Raw genomic sequence first — 24,842 nt, 5'->3', positions numbered from 1 at the left:
GAGATAATTATATAATTTTGGGGTTTAAATTTATTTATATCATTTGTTACATATGTTGATTTGCATATATTTAACCATTTTAATCAACTTGTAATCAGATTGATGACTACCCTAATTGTCACCATAGAACCATCATCTAGTAACTGATGGAAGCAGATGCAGAGATCCACAGCTAAGCACTGGGCTGAGCTCTCGAAGTCCAGTCAAAGAGAGGGAAAAGGAATTATGTGAGCAAGGGGGTCAAGATCATGATGGTGAAACCCACAGAGACAGCTGACCTGAGCTAGTGGGAGCTCATGGACTCTGGCCTGACAGCTGGGAAACCTGCATGGGACAGAATTAGGTCCTCTGAATATGGGTGACAGTTGTGTGGCTTGGGCAGTTTGTGAGGCCCCTGGCAGCGGGACTGGGGTTTATCCCAGGTGCATGAACTGTCTTTTTGGAGTCTATTCCCTTTGTAGGCATACCTTGCTCATCCTCGATGCAATGGAGAGGAGCTTGGTCTTGACTCAACTTGATATGCAAGACTTTGTTGACTCTCTATGGAAGGACTTATCTGTAGCTGAAGGCTTTTCTGCATCCCACCCAGTCCAACAGCCACTTATAAAATAATCATTCAGAGGCTCAATATTAATTATAATTGTTTGGCCAGTGGCTCATGCTTATTACTGGCTAACTATTACATTTAAATTAACCCTTTTCTATCAATCAATGTATCACCATGTGTCCCGTGGCTTACTGGTAATGTTCTAGCATCTTACTCTTCTGTTGGCTGCTACCATCTCTTTCAACCCCACTCTTCTTTCTTTCTGTATTCAGTTTGGCTTTCCTGTCTAACTATAATCTACTCTGCCATAGGCCAACACAGCTTTATTCAACCAATAAAAGCAGCATATATTCACAGCAAACAGAAGGATATCTCACATCATTTCCCCTTTTCTGTCTAATTAAAAAGGAAGGTTTTAACTTTAACATTGTCAAATTACATATAACAAAACCGTTATCAAACAATATTTAGTCTATTTGTGTTTGGCAAAAGTAAAGAAAATACTCAATTATCTGTTCTATCTATGTGAGTCTAAAGTTTCATATCTAATATATCTTTTATCATAACTAAGAAAAACTATAACTATCTAGTCTTCAGCTCCATCAAAGACACCAGAAGGATTTAATATTGCCTGAGTTAACAGGAAGTGCAATGCAGGAAACTTCCAAAACTCTAGAAATGACAGAGACATCTGGCTGCTTGGACAGTCACTCAAAGTTCTTCTGTGACATTGGGACATCCATCTTCAGCCTATATGCCTAGAGTGTGTGGCAGACTTTTTGGTGAAGCAGGAAATTTGACAAACTATTTCCACCTATTTTGGCAAAGTTCATCAGTCTTTTTCTTGTGTGTTTTGTAAATTCAATCTGCATGGCACATTGTTAGCAGTCAAAGGCAAGAGCAGTTTGTTTGCCCAGTGGCTCACCTTGCTACAATGAAAGCAAACTCCATAAGAAGTTTCTTCAATGTCCATCATCTTCTCTGAGTAATTGGTGCTGCCAGAAGCAGACATGTCTCATGGTTAGGAAAAGCCCTAAGTTAACAAAACATTTAAATGTCATATTCTGTAAGTCTTTGAAGTGTTTGAAGATTATCTATCCATCTGAAATATATGTCTATATATCTAGAAAACCTAACTAATATGACTATAAGTTTGACTATTATAGATGACTATTCATTTGTATTTCTTAACTACACATTACATTTTGAAATGAGCTGCATAAACATAATACCTTAAATAAGAGTAGAAATATACATATGGTATAACAAAATTGACCTTAAATTTGTATCAAAAAACCAAAATCTATACCAATGTAAAATATTTTGAGATTAATAGTTGTTTTTGGATTAAAGTAGACTCAATAATCTACCTTTTTCATCATTTCTATATCATATTTCCCTTTTTTCTTTAGAAAGAGATTGACTATGTCCATTAACCATTTATAACCAACCCCCTTTAAATGAAAACAAACATCCATAAATAGTATTTTGGGAATTGAGGTGTAATTTTCTATACTACTTCCTGATGCTAGAGAATGCTGGTAATCTTATGGGGAGTCTGGGAAAATTTAGAATTATGGTCAAGTCCTGACTAGTGTACTTTGTGTGATTGGTCCATCTCAGTCAGCAGCCTTGAAGCTGTTGTGGATGTTGGATCACCTGCACTGTTGTTCCCATTGGAGACCTTTCAGGGAGTCTTGCTCAATCAAACTATATTAACCTGGAAGCAATCCACAGGTTCCCATCTTCCGTGGAAACAAAAGCATAACCTCTTTTCCAAAGCAACATATCCTTAGACCCAAATTTCAAAGTCAAGATACCTTTAAAACATATATGTTAGTTTAACTTAGTAGCCCCCACAATCAAATGTCTCTCTGCAGTTAGCTCATTAACAGTCAAAAATTCAAAGAAAACACAATATTATACATAATTCAAACTCTCTGTGTATTTTCCATCTTTATGTGGCTTATTTTTTACATGTTATTTTTACTGTCTCTTTAAAGACTTTATTTTTTTAAACTATTTATTTCTTTCTATAACTGCCTATACTTTTTCCTCTCTCTCCCAAGCCTACATACATTTTTAAAAACATACTGTGACCTGTTTGGAGGTTATATGCTTAACCAGGATAAATTGACCATAAATTGGTGTGGTATATTTCAAAATATATAGAAAAGAAACAAACATGCATTTATCTATGATCATCACTGGTACCATAACTTCTATGGTAGTCTCACCTGCATTAGACAAGATTATTATAGTGTAATTGCTGCTCTATATTTAAAAGTGCTATGTTATTCAATAATCTAGCCTTTCTTTACACAAAGAATGTATCCCAATAGAATGAAATCAAAAACATAAAATCTTTTATGGACTCAGCTCTGCATCTCATCTGATATTTAATCTATATATTGGCCAATAAATTTACAAGTAAGCATAGATACAATCATAGAAACTATTCTGATAATACTTACTAGCAATAAAAATATGTTATTGAATATAATTATTTATAGTCTACCTATGTGAAAATACATTTGCTCAACTCAAAAACTGCTAAAATTATATCCAATCAGAATTTAATTAAAAATCCAGGATTGTGTTTTACACATTAGCTGTGGGTATTTATGACAGTTCTCAGGGTGTAGTTCTTAATATTCTATGAGCCAGAAAGTTTGTTCTGTTCCCCCTTCCAAATTACAAATTCACAAGTAAGACAATGTTCAGATAGTTGCATTAGATTTGGAAATTCAAACAAAGACAAATGAACAACATGTTCATACTAGTCATTGCCCCCTAAGTTTGCTGGTATACTCCAAGGGCATATTTATACATTCCATACTCAAGAGTAAAGGGCTAAATTTGGCTCCTGTGCAATTGGACAAATTACTGATTTAATTAGTCTCAGATTCTGTCTTCTAAATTATCCATCCTTTTCCATAATAGCTGTCTTTATTCTGATGAGTAATTCCTTTAGTCTACTTCTGTTACAAAAACTAATACAATCGGGAAGCACTTTCTGTCCTTGATAGTTGGTGCAGTATCTCTAAATAATCAATGAAATATTAAAATGATAGCTGAAGACTTCACAATTCTTGAAAGAGACACAGATGTGAAAGTCAAAGAAGCCCCTAAAACTATTAAAATAATTGAGCATAAAAGGTCTTCTTTGATGTATATTATAGTCAAACTTTCAAAAGTGTAAAACAATAAGAAAAAGCATAAGGTTATATATAAAAGAATCATCATCAACTGAGCAAGGACAATAGCAATGCTACAGTGGACATGGGAAAGCCCACAAGGCCTCAGCCCTACACAAAGAACTACAAGCAACTGCAGAACGCTAACAGTGGAGAAAATAGTCTTCCCTGGAGAAGAGCACACCAATTAGTTATCCAACATCAAATGACCATCCCTGAAAACATTCATGCAAGTAGTATTATATAGACTGAGCAGGTTATATTTAGCAATATGTATTTTTATACATATATACATGAAACAACAATTGATGAAAAAAGAGGCCAGAAATCTAAAAAAAAAAAAAAAAAAAAAAAAGAGCAAAGCAGGTATATGGGAGGGTTTGGAAAAATTAAAGGGAAAGAGAAGTGGTGTAATTATATTAATCTCAAAAAATAAAATAAATACTGAAAACAATCATCACTAAAGACAGTAACTGTTAACTTCTCACTGAACCTTACAAGGTAGAAGAGAGTAAGATGAAAGAAAAATGAAACTATCAACTAATAATGCTGTATTCAGAAAGACTGTTTTTCAAATAAAATCTTAAAACACAAGAAAAAAATGATATGCGGGATGCTCTTCTACTTCTGCCATATGATCCAGTAGACCTAATGACACTTCTTAGCATATGAGGATGGTGTTTGTAGACGTTGCCAAGCACATTTAGTAAAACACAGCAGAAGTTCTTAATAATTTTTAGTAAGACCTTACCATCACCTGAAGGCAAACATACTATCCTTGAGTGACAGCACTTATCCAGCTTTTAAGAATCAGTGGTAATTGATCACTGACAATGTAACACCTATTCATCATTTAGTCTGAACTGCACACTATGTACTGGGTATTATCTGCTCCACACAGCCACCAAGTTGGAATGCAAAACCACAATCCATTATCAAGTAGAAATGAATCTGACATGATTAAGCCCAAGAAGATCTGGAAGCCACAAGTAAATTACTTGAAGAAGCTGCCCAAATGCCTGTCATCCCTACTCCTGCTATAAGACTTTATATCTGCATGGATACTTTTATTATCTCTTGGGATGTTCCCTATGATAGGCTGATGGAAGGACAACTTGACTGAGGCCAGTACAGTGTGTGTGTGTGTGTGTGTGTGTGTGTGTGTGTGTGTGTATGTAAAATATTATATTTTTTATATTTATTATATTATACTGCATCTAAATGAAATCACCAGATAATGCCCTAAACAGACACCTTATGCCCTCTAGTTCTAGGAATAGGTTACCACTTGCTGAGTCATTTGTCAAAGAGGTCCCACAAACCTCCACCCAAACATCACAGGCTAATGCCAAAGCTGTTAGCATGAACATCTTAAAATGCAGTTATATTACCACCTACACAGCAAGATACTGGAGAATTGTGGCCTGGTTTCTAGATTCTTGTATATGCTCTGGATCAGCATCAAATATATAGTAATGTTTCTCCCATATTCTCATTTTATGAGTTCAGTATTAAAGGACAAAAATTGGATGTGTACCACTCATCATGATCCATGTGGCTTTTTTTTTCTTGCTGCCCCAAAAATCTTGGTTCAACAGGGGAAATGAACTGGAAGCTAAGACTTCCCCCTGGCCATTTGAGTTCCTGATTCTCTTGAATCAACAGTGTAAAAAAGGACTTACAATGTTAGGAATGGGGAATTATCTAGATTAGGGTCAAATTGATCTACTACTCCACAGTGGAGGAAAAAAAGGGGGTATGTCTGCAGTGCAAAAGATCCTACATGGTGTTTCTTAGTGTGACCACATCTGATTGTTAAAGTTGATGGGAAACGGGCTGGAGAGATAGCTCGGTGGTTAAGAGCACTGGCTGCTCTAAGGACCTGAGTTCAATTTCCAGCAACCACATGGTGGCTCACAACCATCTATAATAGGATCTGATGCCCTCGTCTGGTGTGCAGGCATACATGCAGAGCACTCATACATAAAATATAAATAAATTAAAATTTAAAAAAGTTGATAGGGAACAATAACAACTAAATCCAAGCAGGATAGTAAATGGCCCAGACACATTAGAAATGAAAGTGTTAGTCATATCTCCAAGTAAAAAGCCAATACACACATATACACACAAAATTAAGTACAAATTTGACTGATAAAATGGATGGCTGTGGGAAAATAATTGATATTCTAGAAGTATAAGTTTTTCACAAGGTTTCTGAAGTGTAAAAATTTAAGGAATTCATCACTATCAGAAAAACCTTAAACAAAATGCTTTTTGGGGTTTTTCATAGAATCAGTGATGGTATAGCTACCATCATTAAAACATGGAAAGTGCAAACATATTAGTAGAGTAGATATACAAAACAGAAAAAATAAGTGTACTTTCTTGATACAAAAAAAGTGCTTCTTAATAACGTAGAAGAAGTGAACTGACTCCCAAAATGTGCCCTCTGACTTCCATGTACATTGTATGGCATTTAGGTGCATATACACATAAGCATAAACACATAAATAGATAAAAATAAATAAAATAAATAAATAAATGATAAAATCTATTTTAAGATAATATATTGCTTACAAGAAACTCATTTTTTGCCAGGTGTATATGCATATAATCACAGAACTCGACAAGTGGAGGCCAGAGGATCAGGAGTTTAAAGCCAATGATAGCTACATAGTGAGTTAAAAGCCAGCCAGATGATTTCTGAGCCTGTAATTTGGATTCTCATTTTCTTTTCTTTGTTTAGCTGATCCAAGGGACTGTCAGTTATGTTTATCTTCTCAAAGAACCAGCTCTTTTATTCCTAAATTTTTTGTATTGTTTTCCTTATTTCTATTTTATTGATTTTTGCTCTGACTTTTATTATATTTTGCTACTGAATGGGTTTGGATATAGTTTGTTCTTGTTTTTCCAAACTATTGAGTTAGATCATAAAGTCACGAATTTATGGTCTTTCTGATTTCTTAATATAGCATTCAGAGCTATGAATTTCCCTCATAGGACTAGTTTTATTGTGTTCCAGAGATTCTGTTTTGTTCTGCATTCATTTTCATCCAGTTCCAGGAAATTTTTTTTTTTTACTTCTGATTTCTTCTTTGACCAGTTCATAATTCAGCAATACATAGTTTAATTTCCTTGAGTGTGATGGCTAATGTTGGTTGCCAACTTGATTACATATGTGGAAACAATTAAACCTAAGCAGTTGGACACACCTGTGAATAAAAACCAACATCACACCCTTGGAGAAAATGCAGAAATTAATGCCACTGTCAAGGACCTGAAATATGCAGAGGTAGGTGTTCCCCCTACGTCTTCCTTTAATTCCCTCTCATAGTCACTGTCTGTTGCAGCAAAGAGACACCATCACCAAAGAAAGTCTTACAAAAGAAAACATTTAATGTGCAACTTCCTCACAGTTTCAGGACTTAGTCCATTATAATCACAGTGGGGGAGACGGCACTAGAACGGGAACTGACAGCTACATCCTGATCCACAGGCAGAGAGGAGAGAAAGAGAGAGAGGGAGAGACAGACTGGTTCTGGCATGGGCTTGTGAAACATCAAAGACACCGCTAGTGACATACTTCCTCCAACAAGGCCACATCTCCTAATCCTTATAATCCTTTCAAAGTGTTTCACTCCCTGGTGCTGAAACATTCAAATGTATGAGCCTATGAGGGCCATTCCTATTCAAACCACCACATCTCCTATCTTGTCTGTGCATATGGATCATGGAGAATGACAGTTGACTATCACAAACTTAATCAAATATTGACTCCTATTGTAGGTACTATACTAGATATGGTGTACTTATTTGAGCAGATTAACAGATCTCCTGTAGCACAATATGCAGCTATTGATCTAACAGTTGCCTTTATCTCAGTACCTATCTAAAAGAACTACCAAAAGCAATTTGCTTTCAGTTGGCAAAGCCAGCAGTATACCGTTACAGTTTCAATTCAGGGGTACACTAACTGTCTATCCCTATCATAACTTATTTAGAAGTCATCTTGACCATCTGCCTCTTCCACAAAATATCATACTGGTCCATTATATTGATGACATTATGCTGATTGGAAAAATTGAGCAGGAGATAGCAACTACTTTGTACCTGTTGGTAATGTTTATGCACATCAGAGTATGGGAAATACATTCAGCCAAAATTCAAGAGCCTACGATCTCAGTAAAATTTTTAGGAGTCCAGTGGTGTGGATAATGCAGAGATATTCCTTCTTAGGTGAAAGATAAGTTATTGCACATGCCACTCCCACCACCCAGAAAGAAGCATACATTAAGTGGGCTGATTTGGATTCTGAATACAGCACATTCCTAAATTAGATGTATTACTATAGTTCATATAACAAGTGACCTAGAAGGCTGCTGGCTTTGAGTAAGGCCTGGAACAAGAGAAAATTCTGCAACAAGTGCAGGATGATATACAGGGTGCTCTACCATTTGGACCATATGATCCAATAGACCCAACGGTACTTGTGGCATCAGTGGCAGATAGAGACACTTATTTAGAAGTGATCTTGACCATCTGCCTCTTCCACAAAATATCATACTGGTCCATTATATTGATGACATTATGCTGATTGGAAAAAGTGAGCAGGAGATAGCAACTACTTTGTACCTGTTGGTAATGTTTATGCACATCAGAGTATAGGAAATACATTCTTTAGTAGACCACTAGAGGGAATCACAGGTATTTGGGATTTGGGACCAAGGCTCAACAAACATCTGCAGAAATCTACTCTCCATTTGAAAGACAGTTCTTTCTTAGCATGCTGTTGGACCTTAGTGGAAGGTGACCACTTGAAAAGGGGCTACCAAGTTACCATGAAACAAACTGTTAACTATCAGCTTGATAATATCTGACCCACCAAGCCATAAAATAGGTTGTTCACAGTGGTATATGCATTATCAAGCCTGAGGAAGCCCTAAAGGCATAAGAAAGTTACTTGAGAAAGTTTCCCAAATGATTATTGTTTCTACTGCCATTAAAAGACACCACACACCTTAGCTGCAGATTGCAGAGACAAAAAAAATGCTGGAACTGAGTTGGAAGCTTTGTCTCTAGTAGCTAGCCTTGTGTGGGCAGCTGGGGGAAAATCCAGCAATGGTCTTGTATACAGACTACAATGCAAAAATGTAAGGAGTTAGTGCCTAGTAGGGGGAATTCATGACCTATAATGTAGGCCCATGGCTGGGGAGGTCATGGACACCAGGGCTGAGTTTACTACTTTAGTTTCACTAAATGAACAAGTGGTCAAACTTCCTGTTAAGTACTTATATTTATATTTATAAATGAGAGCTGTTCTCAGTCTCGATCAAGGGATATTTTCTTTTTATTGAATGGCATTTAGTGAAAAAAACTCATGAATAATCAAGGTATTGATAACAAGTGAGTGTTGAGTACTCAGCTTTAAATGGAATCCCTGTAGCACCTTCTTTAAGGCTGAGCGAACAGTGAACAAAAACTAACATAAAAACTAAACAATATAAAGAATGCCATGGAATATTGTCTTTATATTGAGTAAAAGACTCATGGACTCACATATCTTCAGTTCTCTGCATAGGGTCTGCATAAGACTGAGTAAGTAAATATTCAGTCATAAACAAGGGAGGGGCCCATAGGACATCTTCCTGACAAGGCGGTAAACAGCACTGGAGGGCTACTGGAGAATAGGGATTGTCTTCAGTTATGTAGGCATTGATGAATCACTGGATACTTTCACATTGATGCCCATTGAGTGGCCCTGGGTAAACTCATTTTATCATAAAGCAAAATAACCCCAACCCCCAAAAAGAGAAAAAATTATAGAAGTGAGGAACTTAATCAAAAGAAGGGTGGAGAATTGGTTAAGGTGTGAGGGGACAGAGAGGGTAAAGAGATGAGTGTGAGAAATATGTTATATACATGTCTGAAATTGTCATAGAATAAATTAATGGTAAAATAAAACAAAATATCAGTGATGATGAAATCATAAGTATTAATAAAGCTGTCTGCATTTATGATTGACCAAAAAGGAGGTATATGAGAGATTCATAAATGGGAAATACGTATTTTTTCATCTGAGTTAAAACACATTAGAATCCTGCTTCTATATTTTGGGTATCTGTGATCTACAGACTCAGAACTCAATTTGTGCCATTCTTTCTTATGTACTTATTGGCTTAGATATTGTTTCATGAATATATATGAACATAAAAGTTGTACATATTTATGGGGAACCATGCAATTGATGCAATCTATGTACTGTGTAATATTTTTTAAAAAGTAGTTCTGTATCCTCAAATGTTCATCACCTCTTCATGGTATAAAAATTCACAAACTTCTTTTTGGTATTTTTCAAATGTATAGTAGTAGTAGTACGTTATCATTGTTTATAGTCATCCAACTTTGCAGTTCATACCAGAATTTCTTTTTTATGTTATATAATTTTTATTTAAATTTCTTGTTCTTTTAAGAATAGAATACACAAGTGCTGCATTACATCATTTCCACCCTTCCCTCTCTCCCCACAACTCCTCATTTGCCCTCCCCTCCCTCTTAAATTCATGATTTCCTCTTCTTTATTATTGATTCACATTCACACACTGTTCTGAACTCATTTAGTGTTTATATATATATATATATATGTGTGTGTGTGTGTGTGTGTGTGTGTGTGTGTGTGTGTGTGTGTGTATTTAAGGATTAGCATTAGCACTTGGGACTGTATATGTATAAGTGGACTAATACTCCAAAAAGACTGATTCTCCCTCCCTCATCAGCCACTGACTGTATGTAGCTCTTCATCCAGAGATGTGTGAGATTTCCTTCAAACATTTTGGCATGCCAACTGGTTTTGTTATTATGCAGGTCTTGTTTAGACAACAATATTGTTTAAATTTTATGGGTATAGCTCTGCTGTCATGCTAGAATATAGTATCCTGGTTCTTACAGTCTTTATATGTCAGCTTCTGAGATGTTCTCTGATCTTTAGGTATAAGACTATGTTGTAGATGTATAGAATGATGTGAGACTCCCCAGGCTAGTTGTTCTCTGCGTTTTGACCAGTTGTAGATTTCTGGGATAGCCTCTCTCTGCTCTAAAGAGATGTTTCTTTAATGAGGGGTAGGAGTCATGATTATCTGTGCGTATAAAGATAAGTATTTAAAATTCAGTTAGAAATTAGGAAAGTGGTAGTAGTGGGATAATCTCTAGGGTTCATAGCCTCATCAAACATAGTACGTTGGATTTTTGGTACCAGGGATGGACTTCCTCCTATTGAGTGCCTCTTAAGTCCAATTAGACAGCTGTTGGCTATTTCTAAGATAAAAGTGCCAAAATTATACTATTGGAGATATCTTGGAAGGCTGATCATTCTTGTGGGCCATAGATTTCATGGCTGGGCAGGACTATTGATACTATTGATTCTTTTTTTTTTTCTTAGTAGTTTGTATAGCACTTTCAGATTCTATGTGAATGAATCATCAGGGAGGAAGCTTCCTGGTCAATTATAGCTGGGTTCCTCCAAGATACATGCCCCAAATATGTGGTGTCATCAGCAGTATGGTTTCATCATTTAATTTTACACCAGTGTTTATAAATTATATTTAATTATAACTAGAGTCAATTTTACCTTTATCTCCCTTACTTCTCCTCAATCATTGAATAATCATTAGGGAAATGATGGGAAAGTTATTTATCAAGTTGATACAATAGTATTAACTAAGCTATACTTTATGTACTTTCAGTAATAATATAATCTATAGAAAAAAAGAAAAAACAAAAATGTGTGCTTGCCTCCTCTTGAAATCTGTCTTTAGTATTTTTGATCCTGGTCTACAAATGTGAGAGAATAGATAAAGTCAATATATATTTTTTCTCCTTTGTGCATTCTAGACTTTAGATACACAACATATATATGCATAGATAGATAGATAGATAGACAGACAGACAGACAGACAGATAGATAGATAAAGAGAAGGAGGACTAAAAGAATGAAAAAGAAGAGAAAGAGAGAGCAAAAGGAGGACATAAAGGGGGTTTAATAGGCAAATAAGGTCAAAGTACATAATATACTTAAATTTTCATTATGAAAATTAGTACTAACTACAATAAATGTATAAAAACAGGTAAAAATGAAAAGGAAATCAAGAGGTCTCTTTTAGGAATTGTAAAGGTTGGTGGATTAGAATAAAATATTGAATTAAAAATGTGAATATGTTTGTTAAATATCTATACTACTGAATCTATTTTTATATCCAATACAGATCTTCTTCCAATTCTGATTCACCTTCATTCTTCAACAAGTACTGTATAATGAGCCAAATAGAAAGTCAAGAACAATACAATGATGACAGTTGACCTCAGACATTTGAAAAAGTGACATGTTGAGAAAAGGCCACCCTGCTATGTTGTATGAGTGCATAATCTTAACTAGATTCAGTCTGAGGAGTTGTGAGGTAAAGTTCAGGACTGAATTGGTTACCCAGGAACAAGCTACCTGCCTACACACTCATTTTCTAGCTTCAGAGACTTATTTTCTAGATGAACTATCTGCTTTGAACATATTCCTTAAAAGTACTTTCTACTATATCCTCAAACAATGTTTTCATATTTTTGAAAATTCAAAGTCTCCATGACTATAATTAAATTTGTTTTTAATGTGCTTGATATAAAGTATAGATACAAAACCATCATTTATTCCCAGTTATTATTTTAAACAAATAATATCATATAAAATTTAAAACATTTCCATTAATTCTTCAAATGTATGAACAAAGACAAAATACACTGACCAGACTTGAAACTTCTTAATTATATTTACTTGTAGTTGAAAACATTGTAAGGACTCTGACCTATCAGACACAGTATACTTATCTTACCTTTTCGATACAGTTATGGAATATATTTAAATTTAAGATAAAGTTGCAAAACATAATACTTATTTAGAAAAACACAGATATAAAAATGTAACAATAACAGTATAAATGAATCCAAACTAAAGTAATTGACACATATCTAATATTAGAGAAATTAACACATTTTTTCTAATATAAAACTGGGTCATGGAAGTTCAGGTGAGATCCTTCATTTCTATTTCAGTTTCTACGCTTTTGTACTTTTATAACCAACATCAAAATTAGCAATATTATTACTTAGTATTTATTGCTGCTAGATATTTTACACATTTTTGTTTAATTTCAACATCAGTAGTGGTTACACACAATGACTACAAATCTACAGGCAAAGAAACTTTAAAGAAATTTGCTCAAACTTTCAGAGGTAGAACAAAGTTCTGAGATCACAATTCAGAATTAAAACAGACTGATACTATCTAATTACTGGATAGACATCTCTCTCTCTCTGTGTAACAAGGAAACAGACTGTGGACTTGAATGGGCCTTCAGAAGCCAACAAGGACTTGAAACACAAGAGGTGCTCAGCAATGAATTATTGAACTAAACATTGGTACTTTCAGAGCCAGAGTTCATATTTTTAAATAAAGATATCTTTCCATAGGAATAGAAGTGAGGCAAAAGTATCTCTCCATACTAAAATTTTTCTGTATGTTTTGCTTATATGAGGCAATAAGAATGAGTTTATAATTTACTTAAAAATAAACTAGCTCTCAAATTAAATGTGTAGTTACACACCTAGTTTCAACAGTATATCTCTTTATAAACTTCTGCACACTACTAAACCTCAGATATTAAAGTTTATCTTTGAAGTTGTTATCACAAAAACATGTTGCCTCTTTGAGAGACAAGCGCTTATGTTTTTACATGATTCTAATGCTCTAAGTCTCTGGTGACAGTTTACTCTCACAACTCCTAATATCCATTAAGTTAGGGAGAAACAATCTCATAGTATATCAAAATACTAGGCATTCTAACCTAGCTTGATCACACATTCCAGACTGCAAATGGAAATCAAAATGGTTTTATCATCTGTTTTAACAAACCATAGTTTTTAAAACAACACAAAATTAGAGCATTGTGTAACTTTGCTAGTACTCTTCCCAGAATGAAGCTACTATTCAGAACCATATTGATTAAAAATAAGACAGAGTCTAGGTAGTTCAAGGAAAATGGAAGTGACATGTCTACTTTTTGTAAAATATTACCATACTAATTTTAATCTACTTTTCATAATTCTCATATTGGAGTTAAAAAAGGATAAAGTGAATCTTCCAAGATCTAATTCAGTAATCCTCTGGTCTCCATCAATGTTGTTTGTGTCTTATCATGACTAATAAAAATTATTTTAAAAAAAAGTAGTAAAAATTCTCTATGCAGTTTAAATTCTTCAGCAGTTTAGAAAATGGATTGTCTATCTGAATTTCAAAGATTATGTTGATAAAAAAAAATCTACTTACCTTTATTGGTAATAAACCAAATTAGGTAGAAATGAACTATAAACTTTTAAAATTAGTTTCACCTTTTCTTCCCACTAACCATATGATATTAAAAACTAGATGCAAAGTTAATAAAATGGTAATAATAGTTTGAACTATTTTATTTTAAAAACTTTAAGTGTATCATGAATTCAACAGTTAATAGTATTCTCACACAAAGTTTAATAGCAAATGAGTCCATTATACATATTATTTGTAGCTAAGTTCTAAAAGCCAGTCTATTTAAGCACTCTACTCGATGATTTAAATACCAAAGACTCTCAATTTGTTAGTTATTTCCTGTATCAATCACCTCATAGCAGTAATCTGTACACTAAGAATCTATACTGCTAAAGTTTTAATCTGTTATGTTCAAAATTGTCTTAGAATTCAAACAATTTGACTCACTGATTAAAACTGTTCTGTGTTATTTAAAAGAATCGTTGTGCCAGGCGGTGGTGGCGCACTCCTTTAATCCCAGCACTCAGGAGGCAGAGGCAGGCGGATCTCTGTGAGTTCGAGGCCAGTCTGGGCTACCAAGTGAGTTCCAGGAAAGGCGCAAAGCTACACGGAGAAACCCTGTCTCGAAAAAAAAAAAAAAAAAAAAAAAAAAAAAAAAAAAAAAAAAAAGAATCGTTGCATAATATAAAATTTTCTAATGTTATGAATAAAGCCTGTTGTGCTCCAAATTCCTAATTAAAGCTCTAATTTCAAGTGGAAACCATAAAATGTCACAGGAAAGCCAAAGAGGAGTGCTCTAAATTAGAAAACAAGAATATATTTCATATTAAGCTTCTTACGGAGTTTAATCCTGGTATGAATGTGTATAGATTTTTACAAATACATGAAAATGAATCTATGTTAAAAATTCTGGCAACGTAACTTTTCTATGAAAACACAATATAGACTTCAACATAATATCAAATGGATCTATGATCACAAAATGCTACCAAACACAGCACTAATTTTAAAGCTGTTGCATATCCTTCAGCCCCGACGTCTTGATATCATGAGCAGATTCTAATTTAATTATCTGCTATTCTGTTAGAAAACCTGACTTCACTTTTAGGATCTCTCCAGTCCTTTCACTGTATAATGTGGAGTTGTTTTCCCAAAAGTAAAATGTTGGTTACTTATTTTTTTCTTCACTGCTGTCCTCACTTCCTGGTTTCTCAAAGTATAGATGAGTGGATTCAGAAAAGGGGTGAAGATGGTGTAGAAAACAGAGAGAATTTTATCCACCAGAAAGTTTGTGAAGGGCCACACATAAATGAAAATGCAAGGTCCAAAGAACATTAGCACAACTATGAAATGTGAAGTGCAGGTAGAAAGAGCTTTAGATGATCCAATTGAGGAGTGGTCTCTGATAGTTACAAGCACCACAATATAAGATATGAGCAAAAGCAGAAAACTTACAAGAGCAATAACGCCACTGGTTGTGACCATGAAGATACCAAGAACATATGTATCTACACAAGCCAGTTGAATTACCAGAGGAAGATCACAGAAGAAACTGTCTACTACATTGGGACCACAGAAGGGTAAATACAGGATAAAAACTAATTGGCTCATTGTATGCAGGAAGCCTACCATCCAAGAAGTTACCACAAGCCCAACACACACTTTTGGGCTCATAATTGTTGAATAGTAGAGAGGTTTACATATGGCAATATACCTGTCAAAAGACATGGAAATCAGCAGTACAATTTCAGTTCCGGTGAAAAGATGCAAAAGAAAGATTTGAGAAATGCACCCCTCAAAAGAGATGGTCTTGTGGTGAGCAAAGAAGTCCATGATCATCTTTGGTGTGGCAAAGGAGGAGAGGCATATGTCAATCAGAGAAAGGTTGCTGAGAAGGGAGAACATGGGGGAGTGGAGATGTGAAGTGGAGAGGACAGTGAACAGAATCAGGCAATTCCCAAGCATTGTCATTAAATAGAAAATGGAAAATGCCACAAAGAAGAATATCTGTAGCTCGGGAGAATCAGTGAGTCCAAGTAACACGAATTCCGGTACTCTGGAATAGTTAAGCCTCTCCATCTATCCGTAGACTCTGCTCTGTAGTCATAAAAGACACACAGTTACAGTGCTGAGAGCATACAATATTTCCATAACTACATACGAAGAACTTATGATACTACTTAATAGTTATCTAGCTCACTGGTTACCCAGTCCATCTAAAAATGCTCTTAAGTGCAAGATACTTTTCTTTGGGGACCACTAAGACAACTGATGCTGGATAACACTTGAGAAGCACAGCTTAGATCTATCTGTCCAGCAGGCAAGCACAGTACATGTCAGGTCAGGCTGAGCATCATGGCCCCCACAGCACATCTGTCTAACTGCACCTGTGCTTCGGGATGCACATGTATCGAAAGGTGTATTAAGTTTGTGGGATGTGCTAAATAATACATATATTGAAAAATAAGATTTGAGCTCTCAAAGATTTTTTCATGCAGAAGTAGAATTAATTTGAATCAACTAGTGTATTTAATTAAAAACTTAATATGATTTCAAAAAATTCACTCAATACCCTGTGAGAGTGACAAGTTACTTTCTTTTGTATTTTTAAGCTCATGAATTATCAGTGACCAAAAAGTATACTTGTAAATAATTGAGAGGTAATATCAACTTATATCATGTTATAATCTATTCCTCTTTTGCTCTATGCAGCACGAAGTCAATCTATTAAACTGAGAAAAGATGTTTAGAACCATATTTTCCAGACTCAGAATCTTTTTAGGTCGATTTTTTCCATTTAGAGTTCTCCTACATTCTCAAAATTTTATCATATACTAATATCTATCAAATTATCAAAAACATAGTAGAAATGAAATAGAAATTGATCTGGCTGATGAGAGTTAATGTAAGGGATGAGGTTTAGTCCTCTAGACACCTAATCCACTGCAGACATCTGACTAAAGAAAGTATAACTGATTTGTTTGTAAAGTGCATGCTAATTACAAAAATTTATCGACTATAAATCAATCAAGCAAACAATAACCTAATGTTATTTCAGCTCAGTTATAGATAAAAAATGTCTGTATGGCACCAATACAACTTCTTTCCTCGTTTTTAGTTAAACCACTTTTCTTTACAAGTAAAATTATTAGTCTTTCATGCATTAAATCACTTTATATTTGTCACTATATTTTACCTATGATTTGATAATAATTTAGCTAGTAATATATATGTAATATATAATCTTATATATCATCCATCTTTGAAACTATGATTTTTACTTTTTATTTTATTTACAAATTATCTGAGTAAACTAAAAGTGATTAAATTTTAAATATGTGAATGAAGCAAGGTGGCTCTGTACCAAGAAATGTGAAGTGTCTTTCAATAGTAACATTTAAGTTATTCTTGATAATTATAGAGGTAGAAAAGAATGAAGTCTTTGTCATAAATCCAGAGGATGCTCAAATGAAAATAGAATCAATAAGCTCTGAATTTCTCCACTATTTCTCTTTCATTAATTTACTTATAATGATCCTCAAAATGTGCGTGAAATAGTAATAAAACATGTACTAAAAAAGCATTAAATGAAAATTTGAGACTAGGCTTTAAATCACTTTTGACTGAAGATTAATACAGAGAGAGAGAGAGAGAGAGAGAGAGAGAGAGAGAGAGAACCCTCCTGTCGATATCAATGTACCAATTCAATGAACAATGTTGAAGGTGGTCTCCTTCATCTGAACTAGCAATTCAGTCGTGTGCTTACAGTTAAAGTGGTATTATGGTTTCTAGCTGAGGAATAAATCTTAATAAAAATTAAATTAATTATTTTAAAATAACTTGGCTTCCCTTCTGAGCACTTAACACAGAATTCCCATTCACTACATCTTCTGCCTTAAGAGAAAAACTCCTATGTCAACTTTTCAGTTGTGATGTACCCCATAGTCCATTCAGAAGCAGGAAGATGACAAAAGGGAATAAAATCTCAAGTTCATATCTTAAATGATGTACAAAAGAAAAGAATTTTACTCTCCAAATTACAATCTTCCTCATTGCTTTATCTTTAATTGTCACTGCACATCCAAGGCCCAAATTTAAACCATTACTGTTAATACTATTATTCATATAAGTTGCTTCCTGAAGAAAATACATTTACACACTGTTTAGCTGCACATATTCTTTTTTCATGATTAATAAACATTGTTACTTTTTTCAAATAACAATATTGTAAAATTCTTAAAATGGACCATCACTCAGTAGTTAAGAGTGGCAATGATGTTTTTAAACTAGATAATATCTAAGCAGCCTTTCTCCTTCTGACCTCATTTATTGTGAGAGTTAGATTATATGATTTATATAATGCTCTTGGATAGTTTCTGGGTGATGGTCAAAGACATTCATGAGATTGAAAATAAAAATGTTGTTCAGAAATTATCTTTTGTCTAATTTTATTAGAAATAATTGATACGGAATCATACAGCAAAATGTTGTAATTTAGTTTTAGTTTAGGGATTCAGTAAACACTGTATTACAAAAGTAATTAGATCTTTTTAACTAAATTATTTCCCTTCATATAAAACCATTTAATTTATACTAAAATGTTTGATCTACACATTTTATTATTTCTCATGCTTCTCTAACAATGATTTAATTATGATGGAAACCACTCTTACAACCACCATAAATAAGTTTTTCATCTCTTCATCTCTAGATAGGCAGCTCTATCAATATAGAATAGTCTATCTTTTTTCCCCAAGATAAATATACATTTTCCTTATTATCTCTATTTACACTTTATATAATTAACAAACAAGTGCAGACTTTTCCTACCAGAAGACACAAGCCACAGTATGCTTTCAAAATCTTCACTATTGTATCCATTTTTTAACCTACATACTAGCTATGCAGTCAGAATATGGTTCACCACAATCTAAACACTGTGTAAGTCAACTGAAATCACGATGGTTTCAGCATCAGTAGCCAGGAACATGAATATATATTTTCTTCTGTCTTGATATAAAAGCCTTTAGAAGGCAGTGACGTTTAGGAGATCAGGGATTAGATCCTACAATCTACTTGCAGTGGGAGTCATTAAAATGCTAAACTGTCATTTCAGAGTTACAAGGAGAACTGTGGATGTGTCTCCTTTAGTTAAAGTGAGAGGCATTCTCATGATGAATCCGTGTTCTTTAGAGAAACAGTATAACTAGAGCCTGCCTATGACAAGAAGGCAAAGAACAAAATTCCAGAGATATTTCCATTACACTCCAAGGTTCAAAATATCAAAGTTGGAAATTATTCTTTTACGGCACACTAATTTATCTCCAAGAGATACATGCTTCTATAGTACCATTGAATTAAAGTATTGTACAAGATGTTAAACACTTAGCAAAGTCAAATAAATATAAAGTTGGCTGTTTCTGTGAATAGGTAAAGTCTAAAGGATATCACAAAGTCCAAAGTATCTGTGTACAATAACTTCAAATAAAATCTTGTGTGTATTTCTGTGGTGTGTGTGTGTGTGTGTGTGTGAGAGAGAGAGAGAGAGAGAGAGAGAGAATGTATTTGAAGTTTGTAAAATAGGTTAATAGGTTTCCATGAGCCTTTCCTTTTTTAAAATTTTAAAACTTTTAAATATGTATTTAGTTCATTTTATTTCACACACAAAAGTGTTTTGCCTGGATGGCTGTGCACTACATGTGTGCCTAATGTCCTCAGTTTATTGTTAGCCACCATGTGATTGCTAGGAACCAAACCCAGGGCCTCTTAACTGCAGAACTGTCTCCAGTCACAGTGTGGCCTTACACTCTCCTTGGCCCTGCCTTCCCATTTGCCTCTCCACTTAAACTGCCCCCCATTATCCTCCTTTCCAAGTTACAGACCACCACATGTATTAAGCCAACCGGGAGTTTAATGAGTCCTCCAGCTAGCTGACCAAGTGCAGGCTCATGCCCAGGGAAAGTCTCTTGTCTTCCTGTTTGTTTTTAAGTCAGAAGGCTGCAACCATTTCATACCACGTGCAGGCTGAGGGGTTTTTCACAATGCAACCTTGGGTGCTGTAAAACATCAGATAAGGCCATTCTTCCAGAAGAACAATTTGTACACAGCAAGATCCTTTCTCAGCAGTGAAGAAGGACCCTCTTGGGTCAAAAAGAGTGAGGAACTGTTTGTTTAAAAGCAAATGAGGCTCCAGAGTGGAGGAGGTATATGGCCAGGCTAACATGACTTTGCCTAAACCACCTCGATATCACCAGTGTTCTGATATCCTCCTCTCTAGGAAGCCCTCAGTGATCCCCACATAGTTCCCCGGTATCCACAAGTACTCAAAATTACACACACAAAGCTAAAGGTCCAATGCCAGGATTCACATATGAGAGACATTACGCTACATTTGTTTTTCTGTGTCCACACTGTATTAGGTAATGTAATTTTCCAGTTCCATCAATTTACATGAAAATTGTGGTGGGAATTGAATTGGATCTGTAGATTGCTGCAGGTAAAGTGCCATTTTCACAAGATTGATCCTGTAGATCATAGGGGTCCTTCACTTCCTCTTTTAGGTTTGCTCAGCGATTTGTTTTTATTTTATTTGTCTATTGTGAAAAGGATTCTTTCCATGATTTATTTCTCAATATGTTTATACTTAGCATGTGAGAAAACTACCGGCTTGGCTGGATTAGCTTGTCAACTTACCACTTTGCCCTAACTGTTTGTCAGCCCTAGGTGTGTCCTGTTAAAAAAGCCTTTGGGGGTCTCTCATGGACAGAATCACATCATTGTCACAGAGATATTTTAACGTCTTTTCCTATTTTTATCCCTTTTATTTCCTCCTCTTATTGCTGTAGCTAAGACTTCAAGCACTGTATTGAATAAAAATGGAAGAATAGGCACCCATATTGTGTTCCTGATCTTAGTGGTAATGATTTAGATTTTCTTCTCCATTTGATATGATGGTGGTTATAGGTTTGTCATGTATAACCTCTGTTATGTTGAGATATGTTTCCTCCATTTCTGATCTCTCTGGGATTTATACCATGAAGGGATGTTGGATTTTGTCAAAGGCCAATTTTGCATCAGTTGAAATTATCATGAGATTTATGTTCTTGAGTCTATTTATTTTATTGACCTAAGTATGTTGAACCAATGTTCTGCATCCCTAGAATGAAGCTAAATTAATCATGTTGCATGATCTTTAGAATGGGACCTTGAATTATTTTGCAAATATTTTATTAGTAATTTCTGCATACCCTTTAGCTGGAATTACAGGTAGTGGTAAGCCACCCAACATGGGTTCTAGGGACCAAACTCCAGTCCTTCAAAAGAGAAAGTACTCTAAGCTGCTGAACCATCTTTCCAACTCCCTTCCTTATCTAATGGTAGAATAATTTGAGGAACATTTATATTAATTATTCTTGGAAGATCTGGTAGAATTATGGGCTAGTTTTATGTATTTTCTGTAGTTTCTCTAGCTGTTGATTTCCAACTCTTCCATTGTGATCAGATACAATATAAAACCATGTTTCAATTTTGCTGAAATTGTTAAGCCTTATTTTGTATCCTAATACATGATCTATTTTAGAGAAGGTTCCATAGACTGCTGAGAAGAATACCTATTCTTTGGCATTTGGGTGGAAAATTTGGTCCATTAGATGTGTGAGTGCATTTAATTCCAGTCATTATTTTTTTTTGCACACTTCATCTGTCTAATTGTGAAAGCAGGATATTTAAATCGATGGTGCAGATCTACTCAGATCCGTTCATGTCCTCTTGATGGTAGTCTTTCCATAGGTATATGCTATCCTCTTTACCTTTTTACAAGATTTTATTTGAATTGCATTTTGTCAGATGCTAGAATAGCAATGTCTGACAATTTCCTGATTTGTTTGGGATAGTCTTTTTCATCCTTTTGTCCTAAATAATGTTTATCTTTGATAGCAAGGCATGTTTCTTGGAAGGCAAAAAAAAAAAAAATAGAGCGATTCTTATTTCTAATACTGGTAGTCTTTATCTTTTCACTATTATTTAGTTGGTTAGTTAGTTGTCAAGCTTTCACTATGTAGCTCTAACTAGTCTGGAACTGACTAGACAGACCAGATTGGCACTGAATTCACAGAGATCTACATGGCTCTGCCTCCCAAATGTTGGTGTTAGAGGTATGTGCCACCGCACTTGGCAGGAGCCATGTGACTTCTTCAAGGGACAAGGCCTGAGAAGAGTACGAACAAGTTCTCCTTGTATGGAGGCCCTGAAGAAACTCTGACCCATTTGCCAAAGCCTGTGGACAATTCATTGCATAATTCTGGGCATGAACCCAGGAGCATATGTGCTACCTGCTTTCACTGTGCTAGCCATATTGCTGGCTATCTTTAGTTTCACTTTCTCACTTATGGATAAAATAGCTGTTACAAAAGGAAAACTTCCCCCTGACGACTCTCCTCTGAGTGAGCCAGAGGGAATGTTGTTTAAAAATATACATTATACCTGATTCTGCCCCTAAAGCCTTTGATGTTTCAAGTGTGACCATGAATTTAGAGTTTTTAAGAACAGGATGTTGCCTTTCCAATGTACCCTGTAACTAGCCTGAAAGAGTCACAACAGTTCATGAAGTTAACATTGCATATTGCATAACTGTTCTGGAGATAATGCTGATTAATAGATGATATCAGGAGTTGATGGGAACAGTCTAGAGACGGGAAATGAAGCAGAATCATAGAAGCCCACAGATCTCTCATAGCTGTGCCAATATCCTAAGAAGTTAAGACAGAAGGAGATGAGAACAAGGGATAAACAGTGTCAACCAATAAGAGTAAGTTTCCTAGTTACATTGCTTATAGGATAAAAGGAAAAACCTGGTATATCCCCGGAGGAGATAGGGTTGTACAGAATGTAGAATGGATTGATCCAGCTTTGGCTGGTGAGTTGATTGTAAGAACCCAGACTTTACCAGATGTAACTATTAACCACTAGAGACAAAACTGTCTCTCCCCCTGCATGACACTGTAAATACAAATGCTGCCAACTGGGCACACTGTTCTACATGTAGGTGTGCCTAGTTAGAAAACTTTCTTTGTGGCCTACAACACTGCTCATGCTTTTAACAGTAGAGCTATGAGTCAAGTAGGTAATGGTTACTGGTGGGAAAGTTGGGGGAAGGAAGGGGAATGAACTGGCAATTATTGTAACCATCTTTAGAAACTTAGGGGGACAAATCTGATTGTAATGCTGTTCAAACAAACCATTAAAATTGTATGAATGAAAACCACCCAGTCTATCCTGGGCCACCTGTTTGAAACAGGTAGTCACTGTTTCTTCATTGAGCTGACTTCACACATCTGCCCCAGGTCACTGGACCTGTCTGGAGATAGGCTTCCAACAACACTGGCTTTAGTTTGTGCCACTTGTAGGAAATTGAGACCATGGATATTCAGTTATTATTCAGATTTGTGTATTGCTCCCTGTCATTTTGCTGATTTTTATAGTGCTTGGGAATTTCTTAGTCATCCTTTATAGAATGTATTTGCTAGCATTATTTAGTTTTTTGTCCTATAGTCTCTTGGGTGTGTTTATCTTTCTCTTCAGACTGAGAAATTCATTCAGTGTCCTCTGTTGAGTTTGATGGGAGTCATATATTTCTCTAGACTGCTTTTACCATGAAAAGATTTTCTTCACTTTGATTATGACATATAGTTTTGCTGGGCAATTTAAACTGGATTAACAGTTGTGATCTTTCAGAATTTAAAAGAAACTAGTCCCAAATCCTCCTGCTTTTGTATTTGAATTAAAAGTCAACAATTATTCTAATGGACATATCTCTGTATGTGACTTAGCCTCCCTCTTTTACTATTTTATATATACTTTCTGTCTTCAATACTTTCAATGTTTTAACTATACTATAATGCAGAGAGTTTCTTTTCTTTTTTCTTTTTTCCTTTTTTTTTTTTTTTTTTTTTTTTGGTCCTATATGTTTAGTGTACTATGTTGCTACTAAATCTGGATGGGCTTTTTTTCCCCTCAATTTTGGAAAATTTCTGCTATGGTTTGATTAGAAATATTTTCTTTACCTTTTGCTTGGAACTCTTCTTCCTCTTTTTATATGCCTATAATATTTCAATTCGCCTTTCATGCTGTCTCGTAGTTCTAGTATGCTCTACTCATAGATTTTTTAAACTTTATCATTTACTTTGATTGAATAACCTACTTCCTCTATTTGGGATTCTTGCATTGATAGTCTGTCTTGTACTTGATGATTTTATTTATAGGGCTTTCCAGTGAAGTTTTTGTTTAACTGACTATAGTTTTCCTTTCCATCATCATTTCAGTTTTGGTTTTCTTCAGTTCTTCTCTTTTAACTAACTTACAATTCCATGTTATAAACTGGCTGCCTTATTTCATGTCTTCTTGAAGTTGACTCTATTTATAATCATTCTTTCAGATTATGTGTCTAGAACAGTGGTTCTCAACCTGCGGGTCACAATCCCTTTGAGGGGTGATTTGAATGATCCTTTCACAAGGGTCACTTATCAGATATCCTGCGTAACAGATATTTACATTATTTTTTGTAACAGTAGCAAAATTACAGTTAGGAAGTAGCAACAAAATAATTTCATGGTTGCGGGGGGGGGGGGGGGTCACCACATAATGAGGAACTATGACCCAAAAGGGTCGCAGCTTAAGAAGGTTGAAAATCACTGGTCTAGAGTTTCATCTAAGCTATTTTGACCTAGGGTCATTACTATAGGATTGATAATTT

The 24,842-nt window shown here is 35.0% G+C and overlaps 1 protein-coding gene and 1 long non-coding RNA gene across 2 annotated transcripts in view; one reads left to right on the top strand and one right to left on the bottom strand.

Annotated features, from left to right (window-relative positions):
* The window catches only part of LOC131920071 (uncharacterized), an 84,656-nt gene that overhangs the window by 2,646 nt on the left and 57,168 nt on the right, over window positions 1-24,842 (top strand). The gene's annotated exons all lie outside the window — the stretch shown is intronic.
* Window positions 15,197-16,171, bottom strand: LOC131920068 (olfactory receptor 4K2-like). The gene has a single exon (XM_059274487.1). It carries the CDS (start codon window positions 16,169-16,171, stop codon window positions 15,197-15,199), a length of 975 nt encoding a protein of 324 aa, XP_059130470.1.

Source organism: Peromyscus eremicus, chromosome 9 (genome assembly GCF_949786415.1).
Source record: "Peromyscus eremicus chromosome 9, PerEre_H2_v1, whole genome shotgun sequence".
Lineage (NCBI taxonomy): Eukaryota > Metazoa > Chordata > Mammalia > Rodentia > Cricetidae > Peromyscus > Peromyscus eremicus.
The sequence above is the reverse complement of the archived record's forward strand: the minus strand, read 5'-3'. Positions and strand labels throughout refer to the sequence as shown.